Consider the following 21,684-nt stretch of genomic DNA (forward strand, 5'->3'; position numbering starts at 1 on the left):
AAGGCTTTAAGATAGGAATACAGGCAGTCTCCTGTCTGTTTAATAAGTGTGAGAGAGAGAGAGAGAGAGAGAGAGAGAGAGAGAGAGAGAGAGAGAGAGAGTTTGGGGGATTCAAGAGGCCACAAGCTGCCCAAATCCTGCATTTATCCAGGTGTTTTGCCTAATCACTCTACCGTGGCACTCAGTCCCTTTCCATAACCAAACATGGCCTCCTGGCCAGATGGTGGAGGAGTGTGATGGCGCATCTCTTAGCTGGCACACACAAAACACTGATCGCCTCAGTCTTGGGGCTCTGGTTGAACTCATTACCAGAGCTCACAGCATATTAGTGCCGTCGAGTTGGGCAGCCGGCCACAGCATACTGCTGCCAAGTCGGGACTGTAGTCAGCCTGGGAGCCAGCCAAGCCAGGAAGAACCCAGCAAACATCATACGTGGTTAACACCAAGAGAAAGACAGAACTCTTTCAAACGTGCACTTCACAGTGAACATTGTCTGCCCTCTAGTGGAGGGGCTTTGCCATTACAGCAGATTCCCCTCATCATGGACCTAAATTATATATATATTTTTCCCCCCCCCATCTCATCCGAAATAATACATACATGTGATACAGGAGCATGTGAACATATATTTTATTTATTTATTATAAAAACAGCAAATACTTTCAGAATTAAAACAGGTGCTTTTTAAAGAACTTTTCTTCACAGGGACTAGGAGTTCAAATCACCAGGTCCTGACCCAGTCATCGCCTCATAGACAGCTCCCCACGAAAAAACAGCTCACATTTAATCAGTAAAAGCATACGGAGGCAGGCTGATACAGCGGTCCTCCACCAGAGGACAGCATGCCCCACTCTTCCCCCTGCCTCTGTGTTCTCCGTTTTACAGTAAGCCTCGGAATCTCACCCTTTTTTTTCCCTTCCTTTCCCCTTTCTCCCTCCTCCTAACCCCTCTCTCTACCCTGAATCCTTCTTCTCCTCCCTGATTGGTTACAGACCAGCCCACGGAGCTCTTCTTGCCGACTCAACATTCCACAGCTGGAGACTGCACACACACACACCCACACACCCCACACACACACACAACCACACACACACACACACTCCCCTTTCTTTATTCCCCACTCTTCTCTCTTTCCTTCCCTTCTGTCTGTCTTGGTCCAGTTTACAGGGCAAAAAAAAACACACACTTTTTTTCATTCGGGCTCTCAGTAAAACACCAAATGCTTCCATCTGAAACGGCCCAGGGCATTCCTTGGAGCTGGGGTACAGAAATCCGGTTAGGAATCATAGCAGTGGGAGGAGGAATGTTGGAAGAGGTAGACCAAAACTGATTCTATCCTCACTATTCCAATTCAATTCGAAAACACACTGTTGCTTGGTGTTTTTCTTGCCTTAGATCTAGTATTTAATCTACTACAATAATCTCACGTGTATCTCTCTCAAAACAAAGTCAGACTGAGGATGATTAAGGTGGTTGAGTTTTGGTCATGTTCTTTGGTTTCTCAGAGCTATTTCCTGTATTTTTAGGAAGGTTGTTATTGTGCACATGTCAATGAGTACTAAGTAGTCATAACTATGGCAAAAAATACACACACTAGACAAACATTCATACCCTAACACTGCTTCAAATCCATCCAAGCCAAATGAGATTCAACAAATACAAAAAGTACCATGGTAATAATGCATCGACAGACAACACTGTACAGCTTTCTCAAGATGGCAGCAGGAAGTACTGAAATCGATCACAAACATCAACTCAGAAATATGAGCATCTAAATCGGACCTAAATCTCCTCACGTGACGTACTAAGAGGATCGAGAAGCAAAGTTTCACGTTGCTCACAACCTCTCTCCCTCTCCCTTGTGTGCACGCATCCTCCTCTAACAAGCCCCTGGTGTCTGGGCCAAGCCAGGGACGGTTTGGGGTTGTCACTGTGTGTTCGGTGACTTTTTCCACACTGCCCTGCCTTCTGAACAGCTGGAACTGACGTGCCGGGGGGCAGGAGAGAGAGAGGGGGAGGGGAGAGGAGGGGGAGAGAGGGCAGCAAAGGACAGACAAAACTACAGGTACACATGCATCATCATTAACACAAGTTAACTACAGCTGCACTGATTTTGAAAAGAACCAAAAAAACAAAACAAGACCTCTGGTAAATCCTACCATGGCATAAGAAGATCCTGTGGGAGAGTATGTTATGGTTGTAAAGATAAAGAGCAGAGTGTCTTTACTTTGCTTTGTGCTTTGTGAGTCTTTGTTTTGGATAATTGCATATGGGGATTCGGAATGACATACACATACACAAATAGACTGAAGTACAACAACTCACATCAAAGAGGTGCAGTCCTGATCCAGAAATACTTTTGTCGACATCTCACAGAGAAGCTAGGATCTGATTGGTCTAAAAGGTTTCAGAGTGGCAGTGTATGTCTTGGTAGCAGGGGCCAGAGGGGGTTCTGGGTCTCTCATATCTAATCTGATTAACGTGCTGCGTTCCACACAGCCTTTCAGGATTGTACAATGGTTTAAAAAAAAGGGGAATAAAAGGTCTATCCAAAATCAGTTTCTGAGTCAGAATCAGTCTGTCCCTGCCAGCTCCAGGTCTGGTTCTGGAAGCCGGTTCTATGGTTCTATTCAGGTTGCTCGTTCAGTTCCATGTCCGACACCAGGATGTTCTTCTCAGCCTGCTCGCCGGGGTTGGAATTGGTGCGACTGTAGCGCGCGCCCTCGTAGGAGCCCTGCGCCCCCATGCTTCGCCTGCGGTACAGGTAGATGATCCCCACGATCAGCACCAACAGAACCAGCCCTGTTACCATGATCAGAACCAGGGTGGGCAGGTGATCGCCCTCCGCTGAGACACGGGAACCAGGGAAGGAGAGAGACAGAGAGAGGGGGGGTGAGGCTGGCTTAGGTCACATCTAGGTTCCTAGTAGAGTACTCTGCACATAAGAGGGAAGTCAGATGGCTGAGCGGTTACCCTACTTGCCTCGGGGGGGAATGTCCCTGTACTTACTGTAAGTCGCTCTGGATGAGAGCTTCTGCTAAATGACTAAATGTAAACGTAAGAGGCCACGAGCAGTGTGCCGCATACCAGTGCATGAGGACCGTGGAAGGAGGGGTTGATACTTACAAGTGACGGCAGAAGTCTCAGCACCTGCGAGAAAAAGCAAAGTAAAGATTGGTTCACTCGAAGTTTGTATTTCCTCTCTTCCCCCCAGCAGAGCTGCATGGGAGGTGTAAAGCTGGTGCTGCGGTGGGAAGGGGGCCTTACTGCGTGGTCGCTTGCAGATGACCCCATGGGTGCGGTTCTTGCAGGAGCCGGGCTTCCACAGGCCCGTGTTGCTCTGGATCCAGAAGCAGGTGTTGGCCGACAGCATGCTCAGGTTGGTGTCCTGCACCTCCCAGTTTGTGAACTCCACCTCAGTGGTCTCTAACCACATCAGACTGGCCCCTGCTGAACACATCAGGTACACACACACACACACACACACAGACTTCTCATCGAGTGCTGCGTACAAAATTCCTTCCAAGCTGCTGATTTACATAAAGAGCAAGGGGGGTGGATCAGAGGAAAAGATGTCAGAGCGCCCTGGGTGGCCTTACCGTCGGGGTTAAAGGTCAAGCCCAGCCATGCTCCGTGGGCCTGGTCCTGGTAGCTCTGGATGTGCTCCCACACAAAGCCGTTCTCTGTCTCATCCAGCACAGACAGGAGCTGGGCCCCCACTGGGAGACACACAGGCCAGGAGAGAGGACGGAGGGACGGAGAGAGGGGTGGGGGGCCAATGACACAGAGAGGAGAGAGAGAGAGGGCAAGAGAGAGAGACAGTGAGAGAGAGAGAGAATACCATGTTAGGACAAAGATAAGGGAAAACAACAACAAACATACAATTGAGAAAGGGAATGTAGAGGAATGAATGGGAGTCAAATCTCAATAATAAATTAAGAGACTTATTGATACGGTAAATTATGTCTATTGTGAGAGCATTCCCAAGCTGTTGAGATTTACTATACACAATATCTAAAGTTTAGTGTGCATGCCAAGTGTTGTCTTATTAAAGTAGAACGAGTCCTATAAAGGATGTATCTGTTTAGAACCTGGGATTATAAAGTACCGTACAAACATTCTAGTTTTGCTTGACTGGCCCACTGAGAAGCCAACTTTAAAAGGAGTACAACGGTACTTAAGAATGATTTGCTGGACCTGATGCTAGTTTCCTCCAGGATCACAATGACTCTTATTTAGAGACTTGTTGCTCTTGTTGGTTAGTTGTAATGGATTTAAATTATTGTACTCGCTGTGAAATATTTGACTGTTGATTGCTTTTCTACAGGTACACTCTTGCACTTTTTTAAGTTCATCTTGATTAGTTGTAACTTGTTTAACTACATGCTCCTATGGTTCTTCCCTTTGGCACTTATTTTATTTTTCACAATGTATGCGTCATGTTTTAGCTGACCGCAATGTTTGGGGCTTTCTCGTTGTTATGATCAATGAACTATGCACTTTTGTAAAGCTCTCTCTTGGAAGTCACTTTGGATAAAAGCGTCTGCTAAATGAATAAATGTAACCCTTATGGTCCTGTGCATGGCCTGTGTGACCCCTGGGGAGAGGAACCCAAACCCTTCTGGTCCTGTGCATGGCCTGTGTAACCCCTGGGGAGAGGAACCCTAACCCTTCTGGTCCTGTGCATGGCCTGTGTGGCCGGCTGGGGAGAGGAACCCTAACCCTTCTGGTCCTGTGCATGGCCTGTGTGGCCGGCTGGGGAGAGGAACCCTAACCCTTCTGGTCCTGTGCATGGCCTGTGTGGCTGGCTGGGGAGAGGAACCCTAACCCTTCTGGTCCTGTGCATGGCCTGTGACCCCTGGGGAGAGGAACCTTAACCCTTCTGGTCCTGTGCATGGCCTGTGTGGCCGGCTGGGGAGAGGGAGCACTCACCTTTCTGGCAGGAGGAGCGGGCTTCCTGCGGCAGCCTCAGAGTCTGCAGGTTGAAGGAGTAGCAGTGGTTCCTGAAGGGCACCCAGGCCCAGTTCCCCAGGGAGGTGGGGCACTGCCCCGGATACACTCCACTGGTGAAGGGGCCCCTCGTCTGAGGAAAGGGGAGCAGGAGAGGTTATGATGAAGTATCTTAAGGATGAAGACATCCGGTGTGCTATTAAAAAAATCACCTCAGCTAGCTGCTCACCTTGATTGATCTGACAGATGGCAGCTTTCAGTTTGGCGTCACAGGGAGTCATGGTCCACTGCCCTGTGGTGGTCATGTGACCACATCCAGCCCAGTTGATTGGGCTCCCCTTCTCTCCAGTCAGTGTAAGTCAGTTTCTGTTTCGCCCAGCCAGGGTAATTGTCCGTCCCTGAGGACAGAACAGAATAGCTGTTATCCAATTCCGGCCCAGAAACCTCTCTCTCCTGTCCACTCTCAAGGTGAAGGTGGCCCAGAAGACTCCTACTAAAGTGTCCCTGATCGATTCCAACAAGGCCAAGAACCTGGCCATCACGCTGAGAAAGGGGCGGCCCTCAGTCCCCAGGACATCTGCATCGCTATAGAAACGTACGGACCTTGAATAGTGTTATGTGTTTTCTTTTTTCTAGCATCCACTTCTCCATGATTTTCCCACCTGTATTTCCACCTGATTTTCCCCCACCCCTCCCCCTCTCCCCCTCTCCCTCTCCCTCTCCCTCTCCCTCTCCCTCTCCCTCTCCCTCTCCCCCCCTCTCCTCTCCCTCTCCCTCTCCCTCTCCCTCTCCCTCTCCCTCTCCCTCTCCCTCTCCCTCCCTCCCTCTCCCTCCCTCTCCCCTCCTCTCTCCTCCCTCTCTCTCTCTCTCTCTCTCTCTCTCTCTCTCTCCTCTCTCTCCTCTCTCTCTCTCTCTCTCTCTCTCTCTCTCTCTATAATCCTATTCTTCATGACCCATCAGGGCAAACAAGCTCTGAGAGAGCTCTGGTGCTCACCCCAGAGTTGTAGAGAGCGATCCAGGCAGGCAGGTGGAGGCTGTTGACGAGCAGGGTGAGGTAAGCCTGCTGGTACGGATCAGTCACCGTCGCCAGGGTCCCGTTTAGAGACTCACAAACATGCAGAGCGCCCGTCCAGTCCAGGCTCTTCTCCACCACGCGGTAGGTGACCCCCCCCAGCTCCACCGGGCCTGACAGGGAGGCAGGCAGCAGGGCAGGAGCAGGGGCCATACCTGGGTCTAGGGGGCCAAGCCAAGTCAGAACAGAGAAAACAGCTGTTTAATGTGAATATAACTGGGGGAGTCGCGTCGCCCGTAAGTAATGCTTCCCCCCCATTCTTGCCAACACTGGGGTTTGAACTCGGGTCCTCTGACTCACCAACGCAACAACCGCCTCTATAAACACCACTTTAACCGATCTAATCAACTATGCCACTCAAAAGCTAGCTCTAGTTTAACCCATTCGGCACGGTTACATACAACCCTGTTGAAAATGCTGTAGCAGGTAACAGGCCGGTACCTTGTTTCTTCTGGCAGATGAAGCCATGCTTCTCCATCTCACAGGGTTGTGATGCCCACATGCCAGTGTTCTTCTCTGGGTTCCCATGAAGCATCACCACACAGTTGCCCTGTCAGGTGAGAGCATCGTCATCAACCGTGGTCCAACACTGAACACAAAGACCTATGATGTCATTATCTAAGGATAGGTCCCAGATGAATGAGGTACCGGGGTCTTGATGTGGAGGGGTCCGCTGTTGTCCATGGGCTCCCCGGGGGCCCAGTTGGTGTAGCTGAGCAGCCCAGGCAGGGCCCACTGGAAGTGCCCTTTAGAGTCGGACATCAGACCCACCCAGAGGTCAAAACTGACGTTGGTCAGCAGGGTAGTGACGAAGGCTGTGGGAGGAAATCAATAACTTGCGTAAAAAATCCATGTGTGTGTGCGTGTGTATTTACGTCAGTGTATGACAAGACAATGGGAGCCCAAACGCGTGTTGTGTCGGAGTACCTTGCTCTAAGTGATTGGACACCACGGCCAAGACTCCTGCCTGGGACTCGCACATGAGCTTGGCTGCAGACCAGCTGGCCCTCCTGTCGTCCTCGCGGCCGAACACCTTGAGACACTGCGGAGGACAGATGGCCCCCAGGGGGTAGGTTAGCGTGAGATCAGGTGCACGTGATCATAGCAGCATGGCACAGCAGCGGTCACCGTCTCTCACATGCACAGATGGGATTACGCGAGCGTTATTGTGAAGGACGGAGAGCCCAGCCAGCTGGTGTGGAGGCACTGGCAGAGCGCGGCAGAGGGCACAGGGAGTCACCACGGCCGTCTATTTAGAGCCCTACCTTGTGCTGGAAGGATGCCCAGCCCTCAGCACAGCCCATGGGGGCCAGGGGGGAGGAGGGGGTGGGGGGGACGGTGCCCGTGACGTTCACCCTCTTACAGATGTAGGGCAGGTCTGTGTGGCATTTTTGATCCGCCCACTCGCCTAGGGAAACGGGAGAGAGATGAAGCGACGGCTCGACCAGACAACCTGAACCGCGCCGTTTATGGTTTGCGGCCAGCGAGTCTCTGAAGGTCTCTCACCTTTGCTGACCGATGTGTGGACACACTTGCGATCCCGGCTGGGGGGGCGTGGCCTGCTGAGCCCCCAGGACACGTAGTTGAGAATCGAGTGGTCTGACCAGCGGAAACGCCCCCGTCGTTGTCGTACGTGTGAAGCCCCACCCACCAGTGATCCCCCTCCATCTTAGGAAGCTGCAGGTGCGGGACAGAACCAAACAAACCAGCAAATAAACCACCACCTACCGTCAGATCATCACACACACAGTACAGGCCTGCTGAAGGGAGTTTATTCTGGTGTGTGTTGTGACGATACCCTGAGAGAGAGACAGAGAGAGAGAGAGAGAGAGAGAGAGAGAGAGAGAGAGAGAGAGAGAGAGAGAGAGAGAGAAAGAGGTATTCTCAGAGTACTCCAAGGCTTGTACAGGGTGTACCTTGCGCAGGGTGTTGCCCAGGAAGACCTCCTCGTCAGCAGAGTGGACGGAGGCCAGCGAAGCGTCGAACCAGGAGCAGATCCTCTGGGCCTGGTCCCACGTAGACCGGTGGTCAAAGAACTTATACTCCGCCTCCTGGAACGCCACCCACTCATTAGCACCGGAGTCTGGTGGAGGAGAGGAGGAGAGAGAGGGCTTGAGAGGGAGGAGAAGGTCTTCCAGTATTAAACTCAGAGTGAAAGATTCGGAGAGTCCGGTTGAAAGACTGACCTTGAGAGACTTCTGGTTCCACCTCCACACTACCTGTAAACGCACAGAGCACAGAGATCTGTATTTGCGTATCAATCATCACGTTCAAAACGTAAGACGCGGCTCAACGCAGTCTTGTCATTTGAATGAGGAATATTCTTGTTACAACCGCTTGTGCAGCCAATGCCTGAGCTGTTGCTGTCCAAAGCCTCACAGCTACAAAGCTAGCTTTGTGTGTGTGTGATTGTGTGTGTAGTGTGTGTGTGTGTGTGTGCTACCTCGGGGGATCTTGCAGATCCAGTCCAGCTCAGAGTCACAGTGCATGGCTAGCCAGGTCATGGTTCCCAGGTCTGCTGCTGCACACTGGCGTGTGTTGTAGTTGTAACGGCCAAAGTTCTGGTAGGCATACTGACACACAGGGAGAGGGAGACGGAGCCTGGTATGAATACAGAGTTCACACAATCGTGTAGAATAATCCAGCATGCTTAAAAATGTTGTTGCAAACGCTATTTCCTGGGTGTGACCCTAATGGTGTGACTCACAGCCAGTCCGTCGCTCCACTTCCAGCTGCCGTTGTCAATGGGGTTCCTGCGGTTCAGCCCGATCCAAAACCAGTGCTGCTCATGGTCCTCCGACTCCCTGTGGACCATCATCGTCACCATCATCATCATCATTATCCCTGTACCACCACAAATGATACAATTCTATCCCAGGATTCCTTGGAACAGCTGTCACCTCTTCAAGCGCTCCACCCCCTAAAATGAGATTTAAATGAGACTCATTAGAACGACTTAGACTTGACTGCTCCCCTCGATGCACACCTACCCGAAGGTCTCGTGGAGAACCTGTAGAACAAACTGCTCCTCCTCGGGGCTGCTGATACTGAGCAGGTTGGCCCCGTGGATCTGGCAAAACAGGTGGGCTTGTAGCCAGCTCAGCTTTGGGTCCAGGTGAGAGGAGTGGAACACCTGGAGGCAAACCACATGCAACACCAGAAGCAAACACATCAGAGTATCGCTAATGAGTCGGAAATATGAATATGAAACAAAACAAAGTGAATACAAAACGAAACGGCCCCATTGTCCAAGAGTCGGGCTGGGGTACCTTGTAGCAGTGGTGCAGTTTGCTGTTGCTCTTCCACCCCCCGGGGCAGGCGCCCGTGAGGCTGGGGGTGGGGCGCGGGGCAGGGGCAGGGGGCTCAGGACTTATGGAGGTGCCCTGGTCCAGCCTGCAGATAAACTTGGCACGCGACGACTCACACTCCTTCACCTCCCACAGCCCTGTGGCATAGCCTGTTGCCATGGTCACACAGCCTCCCTTGCTTTTACCTGAGAGAGACAGACAGACAGACAGACAAACAGACAGACAGACAGACAAACAGACAGACAGACAGACAGACAAACAGACAGACAGACAGACAGACAGACAGACAGACAGACAAACAGACAGACAGACAGACAGACAGACAGACAGACAGACAGACAGACAGACACAGACAGACAGACAGACAGACAGACAGACAGACAGACAGACAGACAGACAGACAGACAGACAGACACAGACAGACAGACAGGGAGGGAGGATGAAGACCAGCTAGTACACTGCTGCCGATGAGAGGACAGCTAGTCTGGCTGAAACACAGAGAGGTAGAGAGTGAGGCCTAGCAGCCTACCTGGCTGGTCTCTGTTCCAGTTGGTGTAGGACACCTCGTCCCCGCTCAGCCAGTGGAAGTATCCAGGGCTGTTCTGGTCACTGAGGGCAATCCAGAAGGAATCTCCAGAACGGCCGAACACGAGACTGCTGACAAAGGCCTGTTCAAACCTGTAAACTCACGCACAGACGGGGAACAGGGGTTATCTTAGATTAACCACAGATGAGGGTGGCTGGGACTTGTTTAAGTATCTTAAACCCCTTGATATATCGCGCATTACGGCCCATTGTTCTACATAGATCAAGTGAGATACTTTTTGTTAAAGATGGCCACTATATCATACATATGTCATGGTTGTATTTCTACACTGGTGTACCTATTGGTGATGGTGACCAGACCAGCCCCACTGCCCACACAGGCCTTCTTGGCCTCTTCAAAGGTAACCTGGTCCTCCCCCACCCAGTAGCAGGCTGGGCTATGCCACTTCCAGCCCTGTGGAGGGAGGGACAGAGGAGAGGAAGGGTGGGGAGGGATGGAGAAGAGAAGTCAAGGACATTGGGTAGCGAGAGACGGCTTGAAATCCATTCTTCTCGCCTCCTCTTTGCTCTTCTCGTAGATTCCCTAGGAATTGTTTCGGGAGACCAGGAAACACTCTTAACTAGGCCGGGGAGGAACAAGCCCAGACAAAGAGAAGCACTTATCCTCGGCTCTCGTCCTCCCTCTCCGTCTCTCCCACCTCACACTTTTGCAGACGTGTACAGACTGAGAACTCAGCCAACACACAAAAGGTCACAAGAGGTAAGATGTGTGTGTGAGCATGTGTGTGTGTGTGAAAGAGAGAGAGAGAGAGAGAGAGAGAGAGAGAGAGAGAGAGAGAGAGAGAGAGAGAGAGAGAGAGAGAGAGAGAGAGAGAGAGAGAGAGAGAGAGAGAGAGAGAGAGAGAAAGAGAGAGAGACGGAGAAAGAGAGAGAGCTAGAGCACACGAGAGACAGTTGGGTTTATATGACTCAGCCAACCTCCAGCTATTGCACAACTTGGCCATGAAAGAAAAACCTCAAAACCTTCCAGCTGCTGAAGTTGCTTTTGTTATCCCCCTCTTCCTCTCTCTCTCCCTCCCTTATCTCTCTCTCCGCCTCACAGTGATCCTCTTGTCTAGAGGTGAAACTGGTTAGAACAATTCTCTCATCTTTCCGAGAACACTAGTCCTTATTGATGTCCAACGGATGGATAAGTAAATGTCTGCTCCTAACGGCTGTTACGATTCACATGTTGCATGGCGTGCTCACGACAAGAGTGGTCTAGTCAAGGGAAACCACACACCACACGTCCCCAAAGGCCCTGTCATGCTAACTGACCCCTGTCACATGACCACCCAGTCTGCCACACTCTCTAGGGAGATATAAAGTTACAGTCCACTCAAACTCTTACTGGACGGCCTACACATACAGAGCCTATTGTTCAGGCAGGAAAGTTCAACTCGAATCCTCCACCACGTCCTGTTTTTCACAGCTGATCATTATAAAACGACAGGCCAACGTCTTACAGGCCAAGAACAAAAAAGCATGCCATATATCCCATAATAAGTTCTATGTAGAGTGACATCAAGTATCAAGATCCCAAACAAAGATCACTGAGTTCACTTGAGAATTCACGTAAGAATTACTGACTGTGAAATGGCAGCGAGAGAAACGAAAGGGAAGCGATAGATACCAGATGTGGAAGCTAAGCATATGGGTCAACTGAGTGTGTGTGTGTGTGTGTGAGAGTATGCAGTTAAACATATTCGAGTGAAGACATTTGTTTAGCTTTGCGTGACAAGTGTTCAAATTGAACGAAGTGTGGCCTTTTTTTAGGTTAGAAAGTGTTTGTGTTGATGGCGGGGAGGCTGTTTGTGAGCGCCTGGAGAAGACAGGGAGGTTGTCTGGGAGGTTTGTCTGACTGACCTCCACAGTCCCGAGGGGGTGATTAAGAGGACAGACAGGGGCCGGAGGGGGGAGGCCGGAGGGAGGAGGGGTTGCCGAGCGCACAGAGAGCCGAGGGTGTACACTCGAAAAACATTTACTGTACTACGAGAACGTCAGCCTCCGAGCTAAGACTAACATGACAAGGCATGAACTCAGAACACATTCACAGAGAGAAAGGGGGGAGGGGGGGAAGGAAAGTACGATGACAGAGGGGTGGACGGAGTGAAAGAGGGAGGTGTACGATGCAGAAGTCGTACCGGTTTGCAGCCGTGATCCTTTGCCTGTTCATCAGTCTTCTGGGCTGTCTTCTTACAGATGGAGGGCAGGGTCCGATTACAGGGAATGTCATTCCAGCGGCCTTCCTACACACACGTATACAGACACACACAAAGAGACGGCGGGAGAGAGAGAGAGAGAGAGAGAGAGAGAGAGAGAGAGAGAGAGAGAGAGAGAGAGAGAGAGAGAGAGAGAGAGAGAGAGAGAGAGAAATAGTTTAAACACAGCTGCTGAGTTTAAACAAATGGTCTTACTGATAGTGACAGCACATCACTAGGAAATATGATCGCGGAGCCAAGACAAAGAGGTCAGAGGTCACTTACAGGTCCCCAGATAATGACACAGTCCTCCGGGGTGTTTCGGAAGTTGTTGGGCTCGAATGGGTGCCAGTAGGTAAAGATGACTGGCGTGTGATCGGACCACTGGAAATCCATCTGCATCGCCATGTCATGTAGCCCAATCCACAACTCCTCCACATCTAAGACACAGAGAGGGACGTGCAGGTGAACAGAGTGCTTTATGAGGTCCAGCCTCGTTCTGATTTCACCTCACTAAGCCCAGACAGATGTGATGGTTAGTGACTTAAGAGCCCTTCAACAATAGTGTATTTGAAAAATATCACTCATTCACCTAATTCTACCATCATAGGTACAGTATGTGTGGAGAACAATACGTTTTTGTTACAGTTCACCTTAAACCACTAGGGTTAAACCTAGTGGCTAGAGCAAGAGATGCTTCCTACCCAGTGGTTAGCATACAACGACATTCAGTGTCTGGCACTCTTTCTAGAGACAAAGAGACAAGTGATGCAACTATGACACACGCAGAAACTCAAACATGATGACACTCACTGAAACCAAAACACGAAACTATTTCACTATTTAAGACTCGCTTATATCCCTTGCAATAATTATACTCCTCTTTGGAAAAGCTATTCTCGGCGGCTCCATCAGTTTTCCGGTTCCCCTCACCTCTCTTCAGGTTGTTTATGATGAACTCAAGCTCAGGCAGGGTGTGGATGCTAACCAGGCTAGCCTCCATCTTCTGACAGGTCTTCTGCGCTCCGTCCCAGTCCATCTTCTCAGAGGTCAGCTTGTAGCAGCCGGCCTGGAAGGCCTGCCAGCCAACATCACACTCATACCTCTCATCATCCGCCCACGAGTCTGTCCAAACAGAACACAACAACATCAAACAGGAATGCAAATCCTGCCAAAATTTGTATAAATCCGCTTCAACAAAGGCTGACTTTCGAAATATCAAACTATCCAGGGCCGATGATGAGACAGGGTAGACGGTAGAGAGGCTGACCGGTGGTGAAGGGGTCCAGGGTGGCGTTGGGTCTCTTCTTGCAGACATAGGGCAGGGCTATGGAGCAGTCTCTGTTCTGCCACCGGCCCAAAGACTCTGTCCTTATCACAGCACAGTTCTCCTCCTCGGCATGGGATGGCTGGTCTGGGGAGGGAGAGAGAGAGAGAGAGAGAAGAGAGAGAGAGAGAGAGAGAGACAGAGAGACAGAGAGACAGAGAGAGAGAGAGAGAGAGAGAGAGAAAGAGAGAGAGAAAGAGAGAGAGAGAGAGAGAGAGAGAGAGAGAGAGAGAGAGAGAGAGAGGAAGAAATAAAGGAGAGGAAGAGATTAAAGAAAACAAGTATTTACAGAGGCTTTTACTCTCAACGACGGTGAGAGATCAGACAGAAGAGTCAAAGAGTGATGGGTAGTATGATGAGTAGTCAGGATAGTCAGGATGATGGTAGCATCCCCTCACCAGCCTCCCAGTTGAGGTATTTGAGCGGCGAGTCATCAGCCCACTGCCAGCCCCCCTGGATGTCCAAGTCGTTGAGGCCGATCCACAGCGCAGCGCTGTAGCCCGTCAGAAGACCTACAAGAGCAAAGGACATACAGCTGAGAAAATGAGCTAACGTGATTGTCTGTGCGTAGGATTTTCGCTGACCAATATGAAACGACTCCTAGTTCAGATTAAAAGGTAAATAACCATCATACATATAAACATTTAAACATTAAGTCCACAAGATATCTTCAGTGTTGTTTTCAGTCGAGTGTGTATGTGTGTATGTGTGTGTGTGTATGTCTGCGTGTGTGTGTGTACCGTTGATGTAGGTCTGCTCGTGCAGCTTGGTGATGCTGAGCAGGTCTGCCCCCTGCTGGTGGCAGCTGATGCGGGCCTCAGACCAGGACAGGGTGGCCTGGAAGTTGAACTGGTAGCAGCTGTCAGTCAGCGGGTCAGTGTCCCAGAACGTCTCACAGTCTTTGCCTGCCAGTTAGAGAGAAGGAGAACCATAAGAAGAAAAAGGAATTATCAAACTACAGTAGTGGGGGGTCTGATGGCTGAGCGGTTAGGGAATCGGCTATTAATCGGAAGGTTGTCAGTTCAATTGCCCACCGAAACGAATGACGTTGTATCCTTGGGCAAGGCATTTCGCCCTGTTTGCCTCGGGGGGAATGTCCCTCCCTGTACTTACTGTAAGTCGCTCTGGATAAGAGTGTTTGCTAAATGACTAAATGTATAGTACGATGAGATTTAGAGACACCATCAGAGGGATCGGGCAAGAGAATTTGAAAGAGACGATGAACCAGAAGGGCAGGAATGAGAGAAAGAGTCGTAGACCTTGACAGCAGTGTACCGTGGTGATTGTGTTAAGGAGCTGAAGGAGGTAAACCTGCAGGTCTTACTCTTGACAGGACAGAAGCCCCAGCGCTCGTCTTTGCCGTAGTTGTAGGTGGTGGCACACCACAGGTGCCCGTCCTCTCGTCCTATACTGGTGCAGCTGTGGAACCACTGGCCGTCGTACAGGAAGGGCAGGTAGCAGGGCCGACCGTGAGAGTTCCCCTGGATGGTATATATCTCTGCAGAGAGAAAGCAATGGGAGAACTACACATCCTAGCATGCACCGAGCACCGAGGTCCCTCCTCTCTGTCCCCGAAAATAAATGTTACGTAAAGCGGACAAATGTGTTTACTCAAAAAAGCTTGCAATTAAATGCGACCAATAAAGGATGGAAGAGGAAATGACTGGAAAAAGAAAAACAAACAAGGTGTAAAATTGGAGCAGGACACTTAAAGTAAACAATTAACTAAATAAACTGGATTTTACAAATTCTCATCATGGTATAAGCAACTATTATTAAGAATCCAGCCAAGCTCAGTCACATTGTAGCAAGTTCAATTCACCATAACATTATCTAATAGATTATATTTTCTTTATTTTGGATTAAATCTAACCGGCACATTTTGACAAAAGACCCTGGGGGTTGCCACGGTAGCCTCCACATTCCATACAACAGTGAGGTTTGAAGGGGGAAAGCTCCAATCATACAGTGAAAGAAAGAGGTAAAATGTCTAAACCATGCTTAGAAAGTAGGGCATATGTGTCAAACAAGGGAAAAGGCCTGGAACTTTCCCCCCTCTCAAGTCTTTTAGCTACACCACTGGTTGGCTCAAGTCAAGTCATTGCATGGTTGACTCATGTCACTGGCATTCTCTCTTCAGAAGTGTGTTGACTTTCCAAAGAAAGTAATGAATATTGGCAGTAAAAAGGTCAAACATGTAATGCCAGTTGCCTTGTCTCAGCTGAGGGGAAAGTAACGAATTAGGGGAAGGTTAAAGAAGAAAGCGAGAAGTGGTTTTCTTGGTTTTTGTTTTGGGAATGTTTTAATTGCAGTCAGATGGACTATCTTAACTTGAGACTTTACTGTTCTTACTTCTGAGGAGGTTGTCAATATCTTTAAAATGGACACACAAAGTACAGAGTAGGTCGATTATTCTAGAAACAAGGCTAAAGTATGCTTCAAACTCACAGTGCTTACACTTGAAAAGCACTGTCCAATATAAACACAAATATATTCAAGGACATTACAGTTTCGTTTGTAGAACAGAAAAAACTCACAACCAGTTTTCCAGGCTGTCCTTAAGTTAGCCAAGCTGTGACTAAGGTGCCCCTGGGCAACAGCTTACTGCATGAGTCTGAACAGACCCAGCTGTCTCCTTCACAACAAACGCTGACTCCTTGACCCACTCATCACAGCTGACAGTACATGCATTACAACTGACTACAAAACACATAAGTCCAATGTGGACTCTCATGAGCACCCCTCAACAGGTATCAATGCATTTGAGTTCACAGACGAACCAACCTTTCCTATTTGTCTACTCACCATGGTAGGTTATCAAGCACAGGTCCTGTTCATCACTGTAGAGCCTCCATTTGAGCCCCTCGGCCTGGGGCTTGGCTGCCAAGGCCTCTGTGCTGGCGTTGGCCTGGGCCGGAGGGGAAGGGGACGGCAGGTATGAGTTCAGGGCCTCCACCACCTGGGAACACTGCCAGGTCCAGCGCACCCGGGGTGGCGGAAGGTCACAGGGGTACACGCCCAGAGGAGAGCCTTCTCCTCGGGAGCTGCTATTGCCCGTGGTCAGGCCCAGACACAGCGAAGAGCCCAGGTTGAAGAGGCGATCACGTGTCACCCACTTCCAGCGCTGGCTGGCGTCCTCGCAGGAGGTCGAAAGGAGCAGTGATTGGCCCTGGACCCCCAGGCAGCCCTGAGCTCCCTCATGGTAGAACGCAAACTCATCCACCGGCCCTGTTACAAGGAGAGCAAGGGACACAAAGGGCGCAGTCAATAACACTGTTCCGATGTCATTTTGTCTTTGCTGCTAATGTGGAGAGAGCAACAATCAAATCAATATTTGTGTTAATGGATTTAGTGCTGAGTTAAGAGTTAGCAGCCTCACAGATAACTGTGATGCTGTTTGGTGACAACGTCCCTGTAGGGGTACATATATTTCCACAACACAGTTCAATTCAGCTTCTCTCAGCCCAATGACTAAATGGAGCGATAATCTCGAGAAATCTTATTTATTTTAGTGTAAAATCCCCATCACACATCTGACAGACCTTTCCACTTAACAGAAAGGGTATAGGAATTGTTTAGTTATTGCGATAACTGTCAAATGTTATCGCACAAGTAGGAGGCCATCACTACGAGGTGCTTGTCTTTGTCGTTAACCGTTATATCTGTGATATTTGCTCCTTTTCAGAGAAGCGACCTGAAATGGCCTCTTGTTTCAGGCAGCCAGTGGTCTGAGTGTGAAGGAGGTTTGGCTGTGTAGAGAGAGCTCTGTGGCAGGACAAACTCTAGGGCTGAGCTTGATGTTCAGAAACTATTCTGGTGATGGAATACTCCAAAATAATACTGTGCATTTGAATGATCAGACCATATGACCCAATAGTTGTATCATTGTACAGATGAAGGGAATCTTTACATATCTGTAAACTGGCTTTGGTTTCATGCATTGTCACGCAAGACTCAAGACTCTCTGTACTGCATATCAGCATTTTATTGACATCTACGTATATGCATCTCGAACACTGCTATGAGTAGTTCAGAACCATATAACAGCCGGCAAGTATTTCAACAATATGTGTTCCTATGATAGATAAGGAGAGATGGTCAGAACCTTAACTATAAGCTTAGAAATACCGGCTGGACTCCAGCCACAGTGAGTGGAATGTTGGGAACCAAAATCCCCAAAACCTTCCAAAAACCCAGTGTGTTATCCTCCTGTTCCCATTTGTCCAAGGCTTTTAGCTAGGAGAGATATGAGTTTAATGGAGCCTGAGAGTTTAAACACTTGTGCATAAGGAAGAGAGAAAGAGAGAGGAAGAAAGAGAGAGAGAGAGAGAGAGAGAGAGAGAGAGAGAGAGAGAAAGAGAGAGAGAGAGAGGAAGAAATAAAGGAGAGGAAGAGATTAAAGAAAACGAGTGCAGCTGTGACTTTTGAGTTGAGGTTGCGTTATAAAAAGCGGCAGTGGCAGTGAGGAAAAAACTCAAAAACAAACAGAAGCCCCTCAACACTGTATAGGGATCCCAAGAAGAGAAACAGTAAGACACTCAACATTCCAACTCCACAGGCTCCTGTGAGGGGCCAGGAAGTTGGGGAAGGTGGGAAAGATCACCGAGTATTTGGCTGAGGGTTTTTGGTATGTTTTGCAGGTCCACATTGAAACTTGTGGTCCTTTAAAAACTAAAGACTCTCTCCAAGGCAGTCTGCCTCTCCAGCCTGCGCTATTCTACAGGCACCAAGACGAAGAATAGGATCTGCCAGTTCGTTTTAAGCTTCTGTGTCCCAGACCTTCAATCAGCGTAGCCTCAGTCTTGCTCTGTCCTTGTGGCCACGTTCTTGAGGACTAATGTCAGCTTGCTTGTGACGTGGAAGCCTTTAAGAGTCAAGACTTTGAAAGTAGTTACACAACACAATGGCTGAGTGGTTTGACAGAACTATGAGGACCTTAATTGGCAATGCTTTGTGCAGTGTTCTCAGATATTTTTAAAAGGGGTTAGTCTAGTTTATATGAATACACTAGATTTCTGACGTTAATCTCAGGAGAACCCTATTTTAGGCCTGTTCGCTGTCAGCTAGCCTAATCAAGATATAATATCCATCCATATGCAGAGAGAACAGAGGACAGGTCTAGACGACAAAACTCTAAGGTTATCAATTATGTGTTTCCATGAGTCAATTATTCCACCCGTTAACAAAACATAATCCATAACAGCCATTCAAAACTGTTTTCCATGGACAAATTCTATTGGCAAATCACTGACATTTCCATTAGCTGAGTGTTCAGTGATACCAGTCTATTGTAATCTAAATTTTCTCAGCATGCAGTATCATGTTATTGTTGTGTCAGGGAAGTCTGAGATATCTCACAATACATGGACTTTACTCCACAATTTTCCTGTGTGATTGTGTGCAAAATCGGCAAACATCAAACTCTGGTATGCAGCTATCTGGCCTCCAGGGACAGTGTTATTGATGTAGACTGAGTAGGGGTTCTTTACCATACACACCCTATCTGTTGAAACAACTAGAATCTACTTCGGGATCTTCTGCTGTCAGTGATACTGCTTTCTATCCTAACTGATTTCGTTTCCATATGCCTTCACTAGAGCCACTAGGAAAAGGGTTACATAATGCTGGCCAAGATAATATTTGGCTAAACACTCACTGTAGCTTGGTATTGGCGTTAGAAAGTTATCAAATGCTGCCTGGTGTAATTTGCTGTAGTCATAACAACAAATCAGACATAACAAAGGCCAATCTCAGTCATCATCAACCCAACAAAAGAAAATGAAGTACAGTGGATTTCAAAAGTCTAACCAAGGAGAAGGGATGTTTAGCACCGACCAGGATCAAGCTCATCTCACATTCACCACACATCAGCTAGGAGCTAACAGAAAGGTGAAAGGGGACAGTGGTTCCCCTCACGCATCTGTGATAGGCCACTGGGATCACATCATGTGTTCAGTTCAATCAAACCATAAAATCCCTGCTAAAGTTACTGATGCGAACTGGCCACCAAGATCAAATTGACTCTCAAAAGTGTTTACACAATTACGTGTGATGTATTTTCAACTGAACCAACTATAAAACGACCAACTTCAAACTGAATTTCCAATTCCTTGAGAGGATCGTGAGTTACAGCATGTTTGATCTAGCCTGTCAACAGAAATGTAATTAATTGATTGATTGTTTAAAGATCTGCATCACCGGAAGGTGGCTGGACGTTATCTCTGTAGCCTGAACCCCACCTTCAACACCACCTCCACCACCTCCACCTCCATCCCTGGTTTGGGCCTTACTCATGCCCTGGGCCATTTGTCATAGGTGACAGCCAAGAATAACAAGAACGAGGAGCCAAGAAAACCAGATCTTCCCAGAAACACCTCCATGCCCTCCTACGCAGGCTGATGACTGGAAAGGGTCTGCGACTATGGGGGACAAAGCTTGGAGCTTGGTGGGGTAAAAAAAAAAAATGAAGGTGCCTAACTCTGAACCCTACTGTTGTGAGATACTGGGATATCTGTGGACATGGAGTGGCGTGTAAAAAGTAGACGTCCTCAGATCACCCAACGACAACAAACCCTCTGCAGATGTTTTCAGAGGAGACTTGGAGAGTGGTCGTTGAGAACAACAGTGGCCCACGTAGTCCCACATCTATTCTGGGGTGTGGTGGGGCAAGTGGATTGTCCTTGAACCCTTCTTTATTTTGACAGATGTTTGAGATAAAGAAGGTCTTTATGGGTCATTGTTATAAAACAGAAGATCTCATCGTGGTGGATAAACAAAAACCAGCAAGTACACAGGAAATTCCTGTTCCTTGAGTTTGTTTCTTTTTTGCTTTACGGTAATCCAGCCTCTCATGGAGATTAGATGGAGGGCTTCGTGGGTTCATCTCAGCTCAGGGGTGGAGGTGAGAAGTGTAGTGGGTAGCACTGATGATCTTAGAAAGGAGGGGCAATGTTTTGGTTTTCGATAGCTGTTTAGGATGTGGAGTTTAATGACTTTGTTCAATGTTGTATGCTGCTTGCGTGTCAAATCAATTCTGATGGATTTTCATAGTTTATATATATACAGTTTTTACTATGATTTTCAACGTTACTACCAGAAACCTCTGGTGTGGAAGGGTGCAGACAATTTCCACTTAAAACAGTAATGTCAATGTTGGCTGTTCTTGTTTCTAAACTATGCCGCTTGACCATTAACTGCAGAGGGGAAGCATTTCACTCGTTTCTAACTCTGCAATTGTTATAACAACAGTGAGGTCATTAAGTTAGTTGGTCTATACGGTAGCAGACAGAAACAAAATAGCCTTGGCTCGGATAGGGACTTGACTGTATAGTTAATTGCATAACAGGATGTTAAGGTCATTCATGCCCGCGGGGTGTCAAATTTGTGCAGTGTCAATCCGTGACAACGTGGATTACAAAATATTTATAACGATAGACATTACCAAAAGCCAAAAAGGCGTCAGAAAAGTGTATACCAGCCAATTGGTGTATCTTTAAGAGAAAACACATAAAATAAGCATAGACCCTTCCCCCTCCCCTTTCATCTCCACATCTGGTTCCACTCTGAATTCGGACTATCGTGGCATTCCACAGCATCAAAATTCGGTTACAAAGTCACCGTGTAAAAGGCGACGCTTAGTTCACAGAAGTGACTAATATTAAAAGTAGATAAAAAATCAACACTACCGACTCTACAGTTCGATTTTTCTGTCAACTCGATTAAAAAGCAATGTTCGTACCTGAAACGCTGGTCTTTAGTTCCAGACTAAAGAAGAATAAATATAAAGTGCATTTGTAAAAGTGTTGGCAATTTCTCCATGCTCTTCTTGAATCCTTATTTCGGTCGTTGTTGTGCATGCTCACAACTGCTAAGCTACAAAACTTCTAGCTTGTTGACTGAATGCTGTTTTCGGGACGGATGGATGCGTTGGCGAATGTGCAGAGAAGAGTAGTGCGGAAAAGACTGCGTGTCTTTTATACTCCAAAAATGAATGGAGTGAAGCGTAGACCTAGACACTGCGTCATCACAAGCACCTCACATACAGTTGTGGAGGCCCATTGCAGTACTTGGAATGGCTACGCACCAACCTCTGTTAAAACTTCAGAAGTACAACAAAAATATGAGAGTAAAAATTTGTGATCCGAATAACCCTCTATAGAAAACATAATGGTTTTTCCACTATTAAGAGTGGACAGACGTGATGCCAGTAGAAGCCATAGTTTCTGGTTTATAAAAAAAAAA

General features: G+C 48.2%; 1 protein-coding gene across 1 annotated transcript; it reads right to left on the reverse strand.

The window, feature by feature from the left end:
- Positions 1-614: 614 nt before the first annotated feature.
- On the reverse strand, positions 615-21,432 carry LOC124479888 (C-type mannose receptor 2-like). The gene is given in 33 exon segments (XM_047038825.1): positions 615-2,847; positions 3,127-3,150; positions 3,268-3,447; positions 3,600-3,719; positions 4,933-5,059; positions 5,061-5,083; positions 5,180-5,270; positions 5,272-5,322; positions 5,325-5,348; positions 5,945-6,183; positions 6,464-6,572; positions 6,671-6,837; positions 6,950-7,064; positions 7,288-7,430; positions 7,529-7,640; positions 7,643-7,699; positions 7,939-8,105; positions 8,209-8,241; positions 8,466-8,595; positions 8,730-8,826; positions 9,013-9,155; positions 9,292-9,515; positions 9,860-10,008; positions 10,215-10,330; positions 12,060-12,164; positions 12,402-12,556; positions 13,050-13,241; positions 13,387-13,530; positions 13,842-13,955; positions 14,184-14,348; positions 14,768-14,941; positions 16,249-16,671; positions 21,182-21,432. Coding segments are annotated over 33 exon segments (4,452 nt in total). The 5' UTR covers positions 21,300-21,432; the 3' UTR covers positions 615-2,626.
- Between the last annotated feature and the right edge of the window lie 252 nt (positions 21,433-21,684).

This window comes from Hypomesus transpacificus, chromosome 17 (assembly GCF_021917145.1).
Source record: "Hypomesus transpacificus isolate Combined female chromosome 17, fHypTra1, whole genome shotgun sequence".
In the NCBI taxonomy this organism is placed as follows: domain Eukaryota; kingdom Metazoa; phylum Chordata; class Actinopteri; order Osmeriformes; family Osmeridae; genus Hypomesus; species Hypomesus transpacificus.